This window comes from Chaetura pelagica, unplaced genomic scaffold (assembly GCF_000747805.2).
Source record: "Chaetura pelagica isolate M959 unplaced genomic scaffold, ChaPel_1.0 scaffold360, whole genome shotgun sequence".
Lineage (NCBI taxonomy): Eukaryota > Metazoa > Chordata > Aves > Apodiformes > Apodidae > Chaetura > Chaetura pelagica.
The window spans coordinates 2,477,038-2,495,984 of NW_009951950.1; the positions used below are offsets into that span (position 1 = coordinate 2,477,038).

The window sequence follows — 18,947 nt, forward strand, 5'->3', positions numbered from 1 at the left end:
TTAAAATAAGTCCATAGACATTTGTCTCTTCTTAGTTGATACAGAAAATGGTTTCTTCCCTTGAGGCTCTCCTGCTGGGGTACCTGTGGATGACTTCAGCACCCCATGACGGGGTTTCTGTTCAGGATTGAAAGCCACACGCGAGGGTCCTTCTGGGCTCACTAGTATACTTTTGTCAGTCTTTTTAAACTCTGTTGAGAAACAAGCAAACAAGTTAAAAGAAATACAACTCTTGGAATAATTTGGCTTGTCAATTGATTGTGGAATTGGCCAACACTGGAAGTCTGCCTTTGATCCTTAAGTCCATCACTATGGATCAGAAGCCTAAGACTTTGCAAAAAAAATATAAATGGAGAGATGGTGGTAAAACACATCTCTTAGCAGAGTCCCTTTGAGAACGGGGTCTGCTGCAACCCAGAGAGGCTGTGAACCATTCCTCATGGTTTCACAGACCACCAGAGATGCTGAGCCTACTCCTCAGAAACAAGCATTCCAGCTATCCTGAAGAACACCACACTTAAAAGATGACAATGGGTACGAAGTGGCTCTGCTCTGACTGTTAAACAGCACTGTTCTAGACACTTCCTTATTCCTTCTGCCATAAGGTAGGCATTTTCTTCTTTTTGTGCAGCTGTGTTTTATTAACATAAAGACAAATATCTAAACACACTATTCTCCATTTGAACTTGGCCTATAGTACACCTCGGAAAGTAAAAAATTAATATATGGAACAAACTTTAATGCTATGGAGCCAGACATTATTTTAACAGGGAAAACACTGTCTGCTTACATGTGGGATGCAGAAGGGAACTGACATTTATCTACTCGTTACCATTAATAAATTACAGACAGCCAAGACGAGACTGAAACTTCACTATTAAACAGTCTGAGCTCAGCAGTGTATGAGCCCCTTTGTGCTGGGAAACAGAAATGAGCAACAAAGACTGAAGAGCAGGTGTTCCCCTAGGAAGTGCCTTTCAGAACAGACAGCTCAGGAAGGACAGTTTATCACTAGTGCACTTTTTCTATCCATATGGCTCCATCTGCAAGTCCATTATGCAGCACCCTAGAATCATGCAAATCTAGCTGTTGAGCTGAATGTCCTTAACTTTACCATCTCCTCTGGAGAGGAACTTGAGGATGATTCATAAACAACATAAATAGAGACAAAAATCCTGTTCCAGAGAGGTGAAGAGTGTAAGTGTGTATAAGTGTGCACAGCTTCCCCTTTCCTTGGCTACAAGAGAGACTGTGGAGACACACAGATGTATCAGACTCACCAGCAGTCATGTTTTTATTCAAGCCAAACGTGACCTTTTTGGAGCTGGACGACTGCAGTTTGTTCAGCTATAAAGCAAAATAAAGACATGAAATAAAATAAAGACATGAAATAAAATAATAAAGACATGAAATAAAATAATAAAGACATGAAATAAAATAATAAAGACATGAAATAAAATAATAAAGACATGAAATAAAATAATAAAGACATGAAATAAAATAATAAAGACATGAAATAAAATAATAAAGACATGAAATAAAATAATAAAGACATGAAATAAAATAATAAAGACATGAAATAAAATAATAAAGACATGAAATAAAATAAAGACATCTAAGGCAATGCTACAAGATCTTTTACCTGCATCCCATCAAAATCAATGCAAGGAAACCTACTTCCTACTTCCTTCATTTGATTTAGAACTCCCCCAATTCTCTAGCACTGGCCTCTGTTAAGACAGCACTGTTTTTTTTAGCCATTTGTGGATAAATCACATACTATCCTAAACAAAAAAATATATATTTGTGTATTAAATACACTGGTGCTACTGCACTCAGGCCTTGAAGTGCAAAGAGGTCTTGAAAAGCTATTATATGTTTAAAATGTCTAGAAAAGAGAGCAGTCTTCCAGCCTCCACAAATGGGAGGCAATGGAGGCTCAAAGTCCCTTAGCAAGACTAAAAGTCAGTTTATGCTTTTGCTTTTTTTGCGAAATGAGCAGGTTCAGAATAGTGTCCTTTCAACAAGAAGGTATTTCTGAAAGCAGTAGGGGGAAAAGAAGAAGATATTTTTAACATGCCTACAATTCATTTTATGAAACTCTGGAGCCTTGTGTGACTCTGTCTACAAGGAAACGCAATGGCACTCCCAGTTTTATCTGTCCCTTTCAGAGGACTAAGGCAGAACAGAAAAGACATCATGAGTGTGGTCAGGCCTTTTGCAAAGGCAGGTAGCTTGGGAAGACCTGAGCCCAGACTCAGCTGTCATCTGTGAGATCACCTTACCTGCATAGATGCCCTGGTGGAAGAGATGGTGCTTCTGGCTTTCCTGAAGAATACTGGCTTTGGTAAAGTCGTTTTTTCAAATTTTACAAAGTCATTTCCTGGTTTTGCTTTCTTTTTCTTTAATGGTGATAGAGCAGTGTTGCTCTCCTATAAAGGAGGGAAAGGAAAAAACACTCTCAGTACAGAAGTACTATAGCTAACTATATTTAGTGCAGTGAGCAGTGCTCAGAGCTTACCACACCCTGCTTCTGTAAATATTGCCACAGCTGAGAGGGAGCTAGTTGGTACTCCCACAAGCTAATCATCATGGTTAACTCTAAGGAGTTAGTTTTGCAGTTAGCATGACTGAAAACAGAAGTAGGCTCTGTGCTGAAATAGGAAGGTCATTGCAATGCAAAGAAGAACTTGTAATACATTTGCCTGGCAGACCAGAGTACAAAGAAAGATGTTTTCTTTATGCGCTTGAACCTGCCTTACAATCCTCCCAGCTCTCTTGCACACAAGCACTGACTTTTTTTTTTCTTAGCCTTAAGCAAAATCTCTTTTGTGGTACCTCTGAGTGGATAAGATATGCAACTGATGAACAAACCCAGCCTTAGGCTAAGATGGAGACTTCAGAAAAAAAAAAAAAGAAGCAGAGTATGAAGTCTGCCTGTACTCTCAGAAATTCAGCTGTTGTGTATTGCTACTAGTTTGCTGCCTGAAATTCAAACTGATGATTGCCATTTAAATCAACCCTTCTCTCCAGTACAAGGCAATTCTTAGGACCTGTACTGGCAGTGCCACTAATAAAGTGCACTGCTCCAGAGCTCTTCAACCTGTTGCCTAGGGGCCTCAGGTATCTGTGGACTACTGTGAGGGGAAGTTCAGCTATGTTTCACATCAACCTACAGACGTGAAATTCCAAAAACAGTTCAGAGCTGTGCTGTGGAAAATGTCCAGGGGACTTGGCCTTGTTCAATTTGGAAATCACTTCTGCTTTAAATAAGATGAAAAAGTGTAAGTCTTCTTAGCTTTCTGAATACTGAAGACAACTGTGAAATAATGCTGAACTTGCCTTTTTTCTCCTTCTCCCTCTCAATATTTGAAGCTAACTCTCTGGGTGTGTATGTTGTCTTTGAAATCAAGAATCAAAACATGCCCTCATGAGTTCTGGGCACAAGACCAGTATTACATAACTAAACCCAGGAAATAAAACAACATATTATTTTCTCAAGCAATGAAAACAAAATTAGCAAAGCCTTATTTCCTTCAGATTTGTGCATTTTAGCTTAACTCTGCTCTCTTCTTTCTTATACTAATACTCTCATTTTCTTCCTGACTCAACTCCCAGATTTCTCTCCTTGCCTCCATCCCCTCACCCCCACTCAACATACATAGACACACACAGCTACCTGGACTCAGCAAAAACCAGCAAATGCTGCAGTACCTTTAGAATTACACATGGGAAGAGTGCCCCACCAGCCCCTGTGCTGACTGCTCAGCTAGCCAGCAGACAATGAGATTGTTAGCAAGACTTCCAAGAATATAATTGAACCTCTAAATGTGTTAGGGTGAACAGACATACAGGAAATAAGCAGTTAAAAGAACTTCAGTGGCAGGAGAGGGAAGAACCCCTGCACTCTCCTTAGCCACTCTATTGAAAATATACAGCGCTAAATGCTTCCTGAGTCTCAAATTGCCGAGCAAAATCAACCCTATTCTACTTATTGCCAATAAGGGAATGGGAGGTGTGGGGAGGAAACTCGAGCTTGCTCCGAACTGCAAGACAGTTTTGAGGAAGACTACAATCAGACCTTCCTAGCAAAAAGCCACAGTATTGTCTTTGTAAGAAACCAGACCATTAATAAATATCCTCTGATTCCTTTTTCCTCAAATACTTTCCCCCACACAGCACTAGCAATTTGTTTAGATGGAGAAGTGAGCTGGCAAATTAAGCCACTATTCAAATTGCTGTGGGCAACACAAGGAGCTTATACTAATCTAAGTGTGTACTGCTGCTGCTGAAAAAGAGATGTTCCATCTTCCTATTCTCATTACTTTGCCAAAATATGCCCTTCGTGAACAAGCTGTAAGCTCAACAAGACACCCAACTAAAAGAGCACTTAACCAAGGGATCAAAGAGAAGGAAAAAAAAAGAAAGGAAAAAGACAAAACCATACTCTAACAACTCAAGTTTCAGCTAGATGAGTTCTTACAGCTGAGTAGCTGGTACAGGCTTCAGTGTTGTTGTACAGGAGCATGTAAGACCACTGGCAGTGGGTGTGGATTTGTGGGGACTTGGGTTATTTTTGGTGACAGTGTTTGATGACATCAGCCTGTAACCTGCCCATGACGCCCCACACTCAGCAAGCTAAAGCCAACTTTGAACTTAAGTCTGGCAGCTCAGAAAGAAGGTAGAAAAAGGAATGAGGCATACATACCCCCTTCCTGCTTTTCTTGCATGCAGTCTCCAGAGCTCCGTTGCCTTCGACAGAGTTTAGCACCTCTTTTAGTTTTCTCTTCTTTTTCAAGGTTGCTGCTTTCTGGCAGGAGATTTTCATCCCTTCCAAACCAACAAGCTTTGCCTTCAATTTGACCTTTCTGAAAGGCGCAGATTCAGAGTCTGCACCTCCTGACAGGGTCCCCAGCAAGCCCTCCTTGCTGGATTTCATGTCAGTTTGCTGCAAAACGGTACCCCCATTCACTAAGACGGCCCCTCCCTTCTGTTTCTTTTTCACAACCTTAGCAGGTGATGGTGCGACAGATCTGCTGACGTCCCCTGCCTCACTGGCATTAGCTGGTCCATTCAGAGATGCTGGTTTTACAGGAACATTTTGCACTTTTGGATTCATTCTCTTCAACTGACTCTTTTTACTCTGTTCTGCGTCAGTTGAACTGTTGTGTGCAGAGATATTGTGGTTTTCTCTGGTGTCAGCTGCTAAATTTGTGGTCTCATTTGCCTCATTTACTAGCAATTTCTTTTTCTTCCTTTTCTTATTATTTTCTGGCACGTTGCCCTGGCTAAAAACATTAGATCCAGATGTGTCAGCTACTCCCTCCTCACAATTTCCATCAGCTGTTCCAGAATCAGCATGTGGGCTGTCCCTCTTCTTCCTCTTTTTCCTCTTCTTCTGGGGAACTGGTGTCTCCTTTGCATTTGACATCTCTTGTTCATCCTCTAAATCCATCCCAAAAAGAATGCCATATAACACAGACATGAAACACAAAGGTATTGACAAAAATTGAGTTCTATAGTATTTTTTTATTCCTTTTATTTTTTTTCTTTCTTCTTTTCGGTTAAAACAAGTGTACCATTTTCCTGTTATCAACCAGCACAACGGCTTTACTATTACAGCTGGTCAGGACATTGCATTCCTCTGATGCCTGGCCTAATTCATATTTTGCTGATCTTCCCATGTCACAGCTAACATCTAAGCCATCCCCTATGGTAACCCTATTCTGTACAGTAATATTGCTAGAAAAAATTGTTATTGTCCATCTATTAAGCCTATCAGAAGGGCAACTCAGAGGTCCAGTAGTTTGATGAGATATTTTGAGATACAATCAGGCTTGTGCCACTTGAATACAAGCTGTGATGCCAGACATACTCACATGTAACTCTCTTCACCTTTTCAGAAACAGCCCTAAATTCCTACATTCTAAAAGTAATTTTAAGAAGTCTGATATATTTCGGTTTTCCTACAGTAAAGAGAACTGCCCAATGAAGCAATTAAAAGAACCATTTCCAAGTTCTGCTTTTGACTCAAATTTTTGAGGTGATGCTTGCCTCAAAATTGGTATGAAATTTCCACCACTTTCAAAGAGACCTTAATTTCATATTTAACCTTCGTTGCAACGTGATACAAATCAGCACATCCTGAACAGGTTTGCTTCCGTGGGAACAGCTTGTATCTGATATTTAGCCAGATTACACAAGTAACTGCAAACTGTGTCTCCTCCAAAGGTTTATTTTGCCTTACCTTTTAGTTTTTCCAACTTGTTTTTCTCCCAAGGCTTGAAAGGTTTTTTCTTTCGTCTTCCCCTGCTGAAATCATCATCGTCTTCATCTGAAGAAACTTCTTCAGGAAAATCTTGGGGGAAGATTCCTGTTGAGGAGGAAAGATAAGGTAACTGAAATCTAATAGTTCTGTTTCTATGAACAGCTATGCTGTTCATATACAGCATAACTCCCACAGAAAGAAAATCATCGTTCCTTACTCAACCCCAAAGAAAATTATACGAGTGATTCCTAATTAAGTAAAAAATAAACATCTTTAATTTAAGGACAAACTACAAGGTTGCTTAAATTGTGGCCACCTCACAAAAAATGTGCAATGTGTCTTAATCAGATTTAAAAAAAAACGCATAAGATTCCCAAAACCAGTATTATTGAAATACCCACTAAAAAAAATGTAAAAAGAAAAGAACGCTTTGCAATACACATTGTATGAGAACATTATATATCCCTTAATGTAAACAAACTACTGTCTCTTCATGCTGCTCAGTCCTTACCTTCTGCCAAGTCCTGGAACCTGGAGTTCGGGAAGAAGGAAGAGAAAGAAAAGCAAATAATTAATACTGGTTTAGTACCAATAGTAACACTAGCAGCACAGTGTCACTGCGCTTATTATGGTTTTGTCAAAACAGGAACAGCCTTTTTTTTTTTTTTTTTTTAACAGAGGAAGTTACAAAGAGCTCATTCCATAAGAGATCTGCTTCCAAAAAACTGAAACCAAATAACTGGAAGTACTCAGGAAAGAGCAATTCAACACTTCCCCTGCATCTGTAATTTGCATCACACAGATGCTGCAGTACAAACCCACCCAACGTGGATACACCTCAGCTAGCTGCAGTTGTCTAGTATCAGTGAGGAGCAGAGGCTTCAGGCACCCTATGCATGTTATCCTGGGCTGTGAAAAAAGCCTGCTCTTGTGAGGGTGGGAAGAAAGCAAAGTAAAAATTGTTTAGGACAAGTTGCCACAGGCAAGGTGTATTTCAACTGAACTCACCTTTTGACCAGCTTGTACAGGCGCTTTCTGTTAACTGATGGTGTGTTTTTCTTGCTCGCCAATTCAAAGAGCTTGTCAGCAACAGCCTTATAATCAAACTGTTGGAGGAAAGTATAATACAGCTTTTCTTAAGTAGCTTATTCGTGCAAGATAAATGAATGTGACTCATGTTATCAAAACTTCAAGTAGCACAGACATCTTTTTAACAGCTACTTCCTTTAAACCCAAAGTATTTTTTTCTCTGCTGAAATGTACACCCCCTTCATGCATGGATGCCGACTTCTGCAGATGGTTGCTTCATTAACAGAACAGTTGAACTCAGGATCACTTTCTCAAACATTTCTAACCTTAGTTTTTACCCAAGAGAGAAGCCAAATCAACATCAAACCTCATGCAAACATTTAGCTAAATATCAAACTTCAAGTGTGTCATGCCCTGATTCTTGCTTAAAAGCCACAGATGCGTGAAGCTTATCTGCCTGCCTTTGTGTTTGATTGGTGGATCTGTCAAAAAACAGTGCAATAGAAGTGGGTCTAAAAAAACCCAAACTGCAGCATATCACCCTCTTTCCTATGTTTCCCATCATCCATTAGTTTTCTTCTTACTGTCAATGAAACTTAGGCCGATTGTTTCACCACCCACAGTGACTCGGCTTTTGCCACACATTTGTGAACTCTTGAAACAGGAAAGGAGGAGCAGAGAACAGAAAGTATGGGAGAGAGGAAAGAAGAGTTCAGAATTTAGGCATGAATTTATTTTCTTACAAGCTACTCACAGAGTACATATTACATAAATATCACTTTACAGTAAAGCAGGAGATAAAAGTTTTGTAACATGTTCGTCCAATTAACACCCTTCTCTACCTCTCAAAAGGAAGGAGAAAAAAGAAAACAGAGGGAAAGTACAAATAACAAAGCAAGGCACAAACCTGAAGAACAGTCCCAATACCATCATCGGAGTTTTCATCAACATCCTCTGTTTTTTCAGAGATCTGTGTTGATTTTCTTGATGAACATCTGTCTGCTACAACAAAAAAGAGGTTACTATTAATGTTTAGCTTATAAAAACTGAGATAGCATGCACTGCTCTCATAGACAGAAGATGAGGTGACTTTTTCTTCATGTTACCTTGTGAGCCTCTACTGATTGACATACTTTATGTCACCATTATGCAACACAGAACTGTGGCATTATCTGATACTCTGCACCAGAATAGAACTGGATTAAAAAACTTCCTGCTCCAGTTTATTGTCTTTGTTTTTCTTTTCTTCTTCTTCTTTTTTCTAAATTAAAAACTCCCATAGAAGGCCAAAACCTCGTTTTCTTAAAAAATGTCTGGACATCCAAGAGCCAAAACCCAGACTCAGTTATCTTCTAGCACAGTTGCAGAAAGCTGATATTGCCTGGTTTTACAGAGACCACTGATTTTTGGGATATGTTTATTTGGAGCCACTTTGTTTAAGCGCATCTGAAGAGGAGAGAGGAAACTCATCCTTATAAAACCTTGAATGGGTGTTTGACTGGTTCAGAGCAGAAATGTATTCTTAAGAAACAGGTTTGTACAACCTAGCAAGCGTTACCACGGCCATTTAGAACTTCCTCCTCACCTTTGGTTTTAAGTGCCTCTTCGTTTTCCTGTTTGTCTTCTTCAGATTCATCCTCCTCATCACTGTTGCTACCCAGTTCTTTCATTTCTTTCATTAGGTCCTCGATGGCATAGGGGGACTGATCCACAATCATCTCAAAGATACCAGTGGCTACAGCATGCAGCACACATCGACTGTGTTACAAGAGCAGGGATAAGTCGAACGGCAGAGGCATGTACACCCACCCCCCACATGAAAAAAGTGGAAATTTGAGGGACACAGGGAAAATGGGTAAGTGGAAGAGCATCTAGCTCTCCAGATGAAGAAAGTGAACCTGTTGCTTCCTAAACAACAGTCCCTTAATCCAAATAGTGTCCTGCCAATCTTCCTCTCTTAAATGTCACTGTGTTTATATGCTGCTTTATATTACACTGCAGCAAAGAATCTAGCCAGCTCAGCTGTTCTATGCATGTTTAAAATAAAATATACCAGACAAACCCAACCAAGCTTGATACAATTCTTATAAATCCATACAGATTACCTAATAGCTTTGATAAATATAAACTGTCTTCAAATGACTGTGCACATCTTTACTAAAGTATCCTTGTTTCTTTACATTCTGAAGTTCTACTATGGCTGCTCTTCAATCCATTTATTACCATGTAGAGTGGTATACGCAAAGTTTCTTTATTCTTAAAAAATATTTATCCTTTTGTTAAACTTACTCCTTTGATTTGGCAGCAATTTTGCAGAAAGGTTCAATGAACTTGAGATTCTGGTCTGCTGTAAGCTGTATGATTAGAAAGAAAATAATTAGTACAGTAAATATTGTATGTGTACACTCAAATTCCTTTAATATGTGGTGTAGAGGAATCTTCTTTAAGAAGCCAAGTCTAAGTCTTTTAGCATAGTGCTGAAATTCAACTGACAGGAGTATCCAGTGATACCACTGGATTTTGTTACCACTGTTACGACTAACTTCTACATTATTTCTTGGAAGAATTATAAAAATGTAGACTGGTTTACATACTTTATCTGCTGACTACAGAAATATCATGAGGCTTCTTATTTTAAATACGGATACTTGAGGCAAAGAACTCTTCAGTAACTTTTTGTTCTTTCACATAGAAGGTCTGTAGCAGACACTGATTAAGATCTGTGTTTCTCTTAATTGGACCACCTACACCAAAACACTGTCAGCTACAGTTATACTAAAGATAAAAATCCTTCCCTAAAATCAATTTGTGTGCATCAGCTGTGATTTGAAATAGTCTAGGGAACTAATTCTCTGTGCTTCCTATGAGTGCTTTAGTCGTGGAATGAAGGTTTTGTGACTGTGGAGCTGTGGAAATTACTGGGGGTAAGTGTAGGTGCTTCTTTTGTGCACTTCTCTCTCACACTCCACAATCCAGAACCACAAAAGCTGCAGGCAGGATTGCTTTCAGTGCTGACTGCAAAGAGTACAAATGGAAAACTGCTAACAGCTCCATCCGTTGCAAGAAGGATGTGTCAGATGCCAGAAACAAGAGAAGGTAAATGCGTAGAACCCTGTAGCTAACTCTTGGGCAGCAGACAGCTCACAGTAACTGGAGATGGACTCTTTGGAAGAAGTTCAGAAGTGACAGCTGCGGTAACAGGCTTTCAGTTGATGCAAAACTGCATCACTGTAACATTAACCAAAATTAAGGTCAACTGAAACAGCAATATACAGCAGAGAAAGACAGACGTCATAAGCAAAATGAGCAACTGGAGGTAGAGGTTAAATTGCTCAATGCACAGGCAACAATGTTTGAAGTAAATGATAGGCAAATAGTATAAAACTTTGAAAGCTCATTTTCTTCTTCTATTTAGGTGTATTATACAGTCAGTCAAGATTGTTGGAAAAGCAAAGACTGGCAAACGTTCACACAAGGGAAAAGATGCTAAGACCTTTCTGTTGAAAGAAACAAATGAGTATGGTGTACATTTTCTTGAGAACTTGAGAGAAACTAATATATTCTTACTGTCTACACTAAGACATCAACAAAAGTAGAAGCATAACTTGTAGTAAGTTTCTTCATGCTTATTTACTCTTGCTATATTACATTTAAAACAGTTAAAACATACATTATCTAAAAATTCTATTTCTTCTAAAATACTGCATACAACAGTTACAATTAATCAGGAAGAAAATTACAACACATTTTCTAACCTCCTTTGCACCAACTTTAGCCAATTCATCCAGATAGATATCAATGAAATGTAACTTTATCCCAGTGGGAGAATTGCTGACTGGGTCCATAACTTCTTTCATTAGTAGCTGCAAGAATACTTCAGTTAGACTGAAGGGAAAAGAAAAAAATAAATAAATAAATAAAAGAATGTATATATTAATATTTCATTGCTCATGTTCTATTTGCTCTGAAAATGAATTCTGTTAGTTCACAGTTTTACCAGTTCTTTATGACAGTTCAACACTCATAGGAAATAAACCAGTGATAAATTTTCACATCTCAAAATAAACTTAAAAAAAAAATCCATAATGAGATTTCTAGGTGATTTTGTAGCATCAGACAATCCACTCAATGGAGTTTGCTACAGTGAAAATTACTGTTTTAAAATTCACACTTCAATTTGGACTGAAGTTTAATGTGCCATGTGATTGATGGCTAGGAGGAGAGCTTCTGACACTTGAGCAGGGCACTCCTACAGACACAGCTGCCACATTTACCCTGGATGTGCAACATCTGGCACCCTTCCGTTTTATGAGACAATTTTCATTTTGGTGCACACCTAACGACTACATTTAATATTGATCTTTCTCAAACTCATTTCAACTGTGCAGACTTTCCCTGTGTTAAAAGAATGTTATCCACTGCCCCTGAGAGCAAAATAATTACACTAAAGAACAAATTGAGGGCTAAACTAGGCATAAAAAAAATGTATTATTCCAATAGCTCAAGCCAGAAGTAATGGAGCTGTGTAGAGGTTGAACACAGCCACAGTTCAGTTACTGGCTTCTGGAGTACTAAAAAATACTACTAGTGACATGGCTCAGAGAAACAAGCTGTCAGTGCTGCACCAAAGCAGCACTTGGGATTTTTTTTGCCTTTTTTTTTTCCCCCTGAGGCGTATCCTTACTATCTTTCAGGAAAGTAAAGCTTTGTAGATTTCACATGTTCACATCCGGCGTTCTGTGGGACCTCCTGCAATTTTGCAAAGAACAAATGCTTCCAGTTCCAAAGAAAAATTAAATAATTCTAAAACCATGAAGTTGATTTCAGTTTTACTTTAATACACCTTTATTCAAAAGCATTTTTAAAGAAATGCTAAGCAGCTTCTAGGCTCCACTGCAGAGGGAAAGGCAGCTCTTGAGCTCCCTCACTCTGCAAAGAGAGGAATAAAGATCTTCTCTCCCTACACTGTCTCCTCTCCTGGTGAAGGGCCTCCAGGCCATTCTTTCTATGAAGCTGAAAAAAGGGGGGGGCAAAGCCTTTCGTATGAAACCCTGTCAGAGATTAGTTTGGGTGATCATGTCTCTGCCATGGGAATACATGTGGGGAAAAAAGGGCTTTGGCTTTATCAAACCTCCTCCCAGGCTTTCTGTTCCTGCCAAGGACAGTTTTAATCTCTTCAACCCATGGGGAAATGCAAACATGAAGGTAGAACACAGATGAGATATACTTTAGCTTTGCAGTCTTTTCTATTTCCACAAAAGCATGCCTATATGCATTCCACATTTCTGAAGGCGAGAGAGAAAAGATAACTTTAACACTAGGTTATCGAGCCCTTTTAATTAAAATAGAACTCTTTATCAGTTTAAATAAAGAGGAAGCTTAGAAGTGGCAGAAGAGCTCTAGGTAGAGCAAGATGACTGCAATTACTTGCCATTTAATAGAACATGGAGGACAAACAAATCCACTGAAGTATACAATAAACAGGAAGCCAGTTTAGAATTAAGGAGTTCTGCCTTACCAAAAGACAAGTCACCAGGATTAAACACAGTAAAATAAAAAATGAAAAAAGTCAGTTAATCAGAAAAACAATACAACCAAAGAAAAATTCATTCTATGTACTTTCTTCACACAGGTTCTTTATTTAATCTCTCCACAGCTGACATTCCATTGATAGGTCTCCTGCTACATCAGTCAATTCTAGCAAACTCCATCTTGCATAAGCATACATTAATTACTGTCCTGGTTTGAGCCAGGATGAAGCCAATTTTCCTTTTACTGTGGTGTTCTGTTTTGTTTTTTTCTTCAGTAAGCTTTCTTTTAACGAGTAGCAGAATGTTTCAGTTAGGAAGGATAACAAATGATGGAATGTTTTTGCTGGGTCTTCAAGGTCACATCTTTGTCCTGCCAGCTCAGACACTATAAGGAGATCTATAACCCCCCCGTAGGAGGCTGAGTTAGACAGACAGCAAAACTGGCCAGAGATGTTCCATTCCATATATCTGCATAAGCTCAGAGGAAGGTCAGAGATCACAGAAGACAACTTCCTTCCTGCTTCTTCTTCCTTTGTCTTCTGTCCATGGTTGGCGTCCGGGGATGACTCCATCCATCCATTGCTGTCGACCCCCAGGCTTGAGCTCTCCTGACCCTCATCACTCTGTGCTTTCTCCAGCAGCAGCTCCAGGATTCCTCGGGAATGTTCCAGCTCAGGAGATGCTGGAGGAGTTGCTGGGGGTAGAGGGGGCAATAGGAGTTTTGTACATACCTGAACACATTTGTATATAACTGTATATATTCTCTTTTATCACTGGTGTTTCATTAAAGCTGTGCAGTTCAGTTTTCGATACAGTCTCTCTTTTTCTCTCTCTCCTTCCCTACCTGGGTAGGAGGGGGAGGGGATCCAGAGCATTGTTGTCGAACTGAGTCAAACAGTGGCAACAATTTTTTGGCACCAAACGTGGGGCTCAATTTTAAGCCCAATTATAAATTTTCGCTAATTGGGAGTGTTCAAAATTTCATCTCTGATGAGAGGAATCCCTCAGATAGCAATGGGCAACACTTCTGCTGAATTTCATGACTGATTGAAAACTAAATTACACAGCTTTAATTAAACACTAATGATAAAAGAAAATATATACAATTATATACAAATATGTTCAGATATGTGCAAAAGTCTCTCGCCTCTCCCACCCCCAGCAACTCCCCCAGCACTCTCCTTAGCTGTGAACAGTCCCAAAAAATCCCAGAGCTGCTGCTGGAGAGAGTGCAGAGCTATGAGGGTCAGGAGAGCTTGAGGCTGGGGGTTGATGGTGATGGTTGGACAGAGTCCTCCCTGGATGCCAGCCACTGGATGGAAGAGAAAGGAAGAAGCAGGAAGGAAGTTGTCTTCTGTGATCTCTGACCTTATGTAGATATATAGAATGGAATATCTCTGGCCAGTTTTGCTGTCTGTCTAACTCAGCCTCCTACAGGGGGTCATAGATCTCCCCGTAGTGTCTGAGCCAGCAGAGTAACGGTGTGAACTTGGAGCCCCAGCAGTTACAAGAACATTCCACTGTCTGTTATCAGTCTTAGTTGGAATGCTCTGGTACTAATTAAAAGAAAGCTTACTGAAGGAAAAAAAACCAAAACACCAGTAAAAGGAAAATTGGCTTCATCCTGGCTCAAACCAGGACAATTACTTTCTCAAATCTACTCCTATGAAACAATCGCTAAACGGCTTGGGTGAACATGAGAGTTATTGACTGCAGTGTGTATTTAACTTAGTGAAGCCCAACACCTAACTTTGTTTCTGAGTTACGGATCATAAGCGATCTGGAGAATAAGCCTTAGCGTTAGGACTTCTTAATTGTGCCATCTATGGAGAAAAAGGATCTATTAAATGAAAATATATTTGATGGGCAACTTCTTTATGATGCAATTACATTCAGAAATATGCTTACCTTTCATCCCATTCATTTCTTTTCAGCACTTCAAAGGATTGCCTCAAAATCATACGCATTAGCTGTAAAGTACAAAATTTGTTGTACATGTTGCTCATGAAAACAGATAAAAGGAGTGACTGTAATTGTAATACAAATAGAGTAAACTTCTTTGTAGCACAACAAAGTGGAAAGCTTCCTCATTTGAATGTTTTGACATACTTTTCTATTATGTCAAACACCACAAAGATGCTGTGAAGCTCAAAAGCCAGTAAACTATTATCATATCCTAAGCCCAGAAAAACCCATGACTACTTCTACTATACAGCTTGCTCTTGCTCCATCACTCTGATTTCTTTATTATGTACTGCCAAAACTAAAAGACCCCGCAGCTTAAACTGGAGACAACGATATGGGAGAGATGATAACATTAATTACTTAGTTTACTTGAAACTTGCATAAAGAGATGGCTGTATGTAAAATAGCTACTTTAAACAGGCTTGAAACACCTCAGTTACTGAAATACCTGGTTTCTGCTAACATTGAGGGAAAAAAAAAAAAAAAAAGGACAGTGAATGTGCCTGCAATTAACTTCTTTCAAAGATTAATGTGATTTTGTTCTTTACAAAGGTACATCTTTTAAGATTCTTCTCTCATCTTCTCTCACTGATTTTACTACATATTTTAAAATAGCGTTTCTTATACAAAGAATTTTGATACCTGAATGCAGTACAGTAGGTACCTTAGTGATGGAAAGTTCAGGTTCTTTATACAGTCATAAAATAGTCTTTAAACAGTCTGATCTAAAACCCCGATGTTTATTCAGTGTCCTGAGACAGTATTTGTATTCCAAATAGAAATCAATGAGAAATTTTACTGTTATAAAGGAAGGCAAACAAGAAAGGACTTGCAGCCTGACATAAACCATAATGGCCTTCAGATTTGTAGTGGTGAGTGAAAGGAAGTCTTTGAAACACGCATTGTCTGCAATGCAACATCAAGATACTCACTCCTTTTCTCTCACAATATACATAAATGCATGATGCATGTGCAGACAAAGCTGCCTTCCAGCACACCACCACACCTTCTTTTCTTGCTGAAAAGATCTACAAGATTACCATGTAGTACTTATCCAGACGCAGATTGTCTATCCCGTTCCATTCACGGTTCATAGTTTGCCAAAATGTCTGAATAAACAGGTGTCCTGTAAAAGAGTAAGAAAAACTATCTGTATGTTTGGCACAATGGTTTATTTTGGCAACCCAAAAGAATCTCAATAAATCACTTCAACATGAGAAAGGGACACATTTCCCTAGGGATTTGCCAAGTGACAGGGACAAAGCTATGGGAAGACATGCTTGAGACAGGTACAAGGAGGAATCAATTAAACTTGAGAACAACACAAAAAAAAAGGACACACAGCTACTTTTAAAGAAAATTGTAATTATAGGGACAGCTTTGTATCTATTTTGTGTTATATACACACAAGTAAGAGCAAAATATCCATTCTGCACTCATTTCTACCTAGGCAAGTTTTGACATTGACTGAGCACTACTTCAAGTGCATTTCGAGTATTAGGTGTTTTACAGCTTATGAAACAAGGTTGGTTTTGATTAAGAAATATACAGGACAAGTAAATGCAGAATTTCAAATATGGGGATGAGTTTGCTTTGCTGCCCACCCAGAGAAGTCTCACCCTTATCACACTGGGGATACAATTCTTCTGCAAAAACTCACCAAACTGCATCTCATACTTCCCTTAATACAATCACGGACACCAGGTGGACAAAAAGAAAAAAAAAAAAAAGCAAAGCAATGCCTCTTTCTGGCTGTCTTTATTCTGGCACTGTGATAATGGCCTCAAAATTGCCAAAGATGAAAGTACTTACAAAGCATGAGATAATGAAATAGTACTTACGAGCCTCTGTATTCTGAATCACATGGATAAGCTGTGAGATATTGCCTGCAAGTTCCTCCTAAAAGTACATAAATATAGCTTAGCATGTTTCAGGTCTCCTCAGTAAACACACCAGCAGAAAACAGCAAGAAGTACAAATACCATGAAACATCCCTCAAATAAAAAATATTGTCTCAACAGCTGCTTTTGCACTGCAGTTATCATTCCACTGGGATTTCACCAAAACTCTGCACATCATATTTTTGACAGCAAAGTTCAATTAGGAGGAGGAAAAAAACCCCATTAAATTAACAAACTATGTAAACTTCAGAGGTACTGTTTTCATACAGCTTAGTTGCAGATGAAGTGCTCTGTGCTATGTTTCAGGGAAGCCTTGCTCATGCAGACAGATGGGTGATTTAATACTAATTAAGTGAGGTTACTAAGATTTTGTACTCCAATATTGGTATCTTTTGAAAGTAGGGAGACAAACAGGTAGCTACTGACAAAAGTCAGCAGAAGTCAGTAGTAAAGACACAGTTAGTAGTAAAGGAAGTAGCACTGAACTAATGAAAGAAAAGGAAGTGTGAAACTTTGAAACAAAGCTAACTAAAGGTTGCAGGTAAGGGCAACCTGCTCTTACTGTTTTACCTCCACCAATCAGTGCACTTCATAACGGCATGCGTTTCAGTTCTGGTTTTGTAAGGTAAACAGCTACATCTGCCAGAGGATGACTCCAAACATGATGCCATTTAGACTTCTGCTTCTGTGGTGAGGATCACTGAGTTACAGTTGCCTCTCGTGCACATGGCACATAAGAGCAGCAGGGGAAGGAGAAAAAAACCCAACAAAATCACTAAAACTCATTAAGGTCACTTCCACAATTCTAAATTAGTATATCCCTACAGTATATTTTAGAAGGGACCCCCTCAAGCAAATATAAACCCAGTTACCATACCTGCAGCAGAGGTTTATCCTGCATCCACATACAGTAGAACAGGCCCTTCCATATTTTTAGCAGTTCGTCCTGGCTGAAGCCACCTAAAATACAGAAGTAATCTGAATGAAAAATCCCACATTTCCACCAAAACATTTTAATTTAGTTCCCTCTGTTCCCCACTTTCTTCTTGGTTTTTGTTGTATTCTCTTAAGCAAACCCTGGTTCCTACTGTAAGCACACTAATAGAAAGTAACTTGGTGTAGTTCAGTGATTCCACCACATTAAGCTTCTATCCTGTACAAAAGTAACAAAGATTTCAAGGAAATCACGGCTTAGATTCCAAGATAATTGTGATAAATGCCTCTGGCATTTTTTTGCAGAAAGACTGAGAGATATTTTTCATGAGAGTATCATATCCAATTCTGCAACTGAGATGATATGCAAATTCTCAAACATAACTGACAGGCTTGCTTTTTTTTTTTTAACACCATCTCACTTTACCAATGGTTTTGTTCCTTACTCAGGGCTTGTTTTGACAGAATAAGCTTCTAGCAAGTCAACACAATTATTTTTGCATTAAAGTGCATAATCAAATAGTCTGAGCAACCATAATGAAAATATTTTTTTTTCAGTTAGCACTGAAGTACAGTATAGTATGAATTTTAACTGTAAAGAACAGTTTCATTATTAATAGTATACAAATTCACATTCTAGTCAAAATCACATATTACAGAAGGCAAGTACTATCCAGAAAATAAAATTTTACCATCAGTAATAGTTCAAGAATGTTTTAAAAACTGGATTATCCATGACATCAAACACATTTCTGGGAAGTAAAATCATAATGCTATACCATTACAACATAGCTACTTTAACCTACTACAGCTATATTCAAACTGCGGCCTATTAAGTACTCTCAAGTAATTTCAAGAAAAGCACATTAAAAGACCAAACCCTAATCATCATCAGTAAGTACAAATTTGCTCCTAAAAGATTGTTGTTACTTCTGAAAAATTTTCTGGGGTCTGCCAACCCAAAAGCCTGAGGCCCAGTGCTAGGTCTAAACTGAGTGCCTCCTCCTGGGACCAAATAATTGGAAAGCAATTATCTCTACTGTGCCATCCCCAACTCAGACAAAAAAACCCAAATGTGAACATGTTAGTTAATCATTATGGCTGGTTAAAAAGGAAGGAAGTAAAGCTGAGTGAAGGAAATATGCAAAATGCTACATAGGAAGCAGTATGTCTAGTAATATTAAGCATTAATTATTAAATTAGCTTAGATTTGTTAATAATATTAAGATTAAATACAAAAGTTTGATTCACTGTTTTAATATTAACTGAAATATTAAAATTAATGACATTTCTTAACAGAATTATGAGCTACACACATAG

The 18,947-nt window shown here is 38.7% G+C and overlaps 1 protein-coding gene across 1 annotated transcript; it reads right to left on the reverse strand.

The window, feature by feature from the left end:
• Positions 1 to 17,649, reverse strand: RRP1B (ribosomal RNA processing 1B). The gene is made up of 15 exons (XM_009998163.1): positions 17,572 to 17,649; positions 16,635 to 16,692; positions 15,834 to 15,919; positions 14,737 to 14,798; positions 11,053 to 11,182; positions 9,587 to 9,651; positions 8,883 to 9,055; positions 8,205 to 8,296; positions 7,277 to 7,374; positions 6,780 to 6,799; positions 6,248 to 6,373; positions 4,709 to 5,445; positions 2,286 to 2,432; positions 1,281 to 1,347; positions 1 to 191 (listed from the first exon to the last, which is right to left on the reverse strand). Exons 1-15 carry the CDS (start codon positions 17,599 to 17,601, stop codon positions 1 to 3), a joined length of 2,082 nt encoding a protein of 693 aa, XP_009996465.1. The 5' UTR covers positions 17,602 to 17,649.
• Positions 17,650 to 18,947: the final 1,298 nt, after the last annotated feature.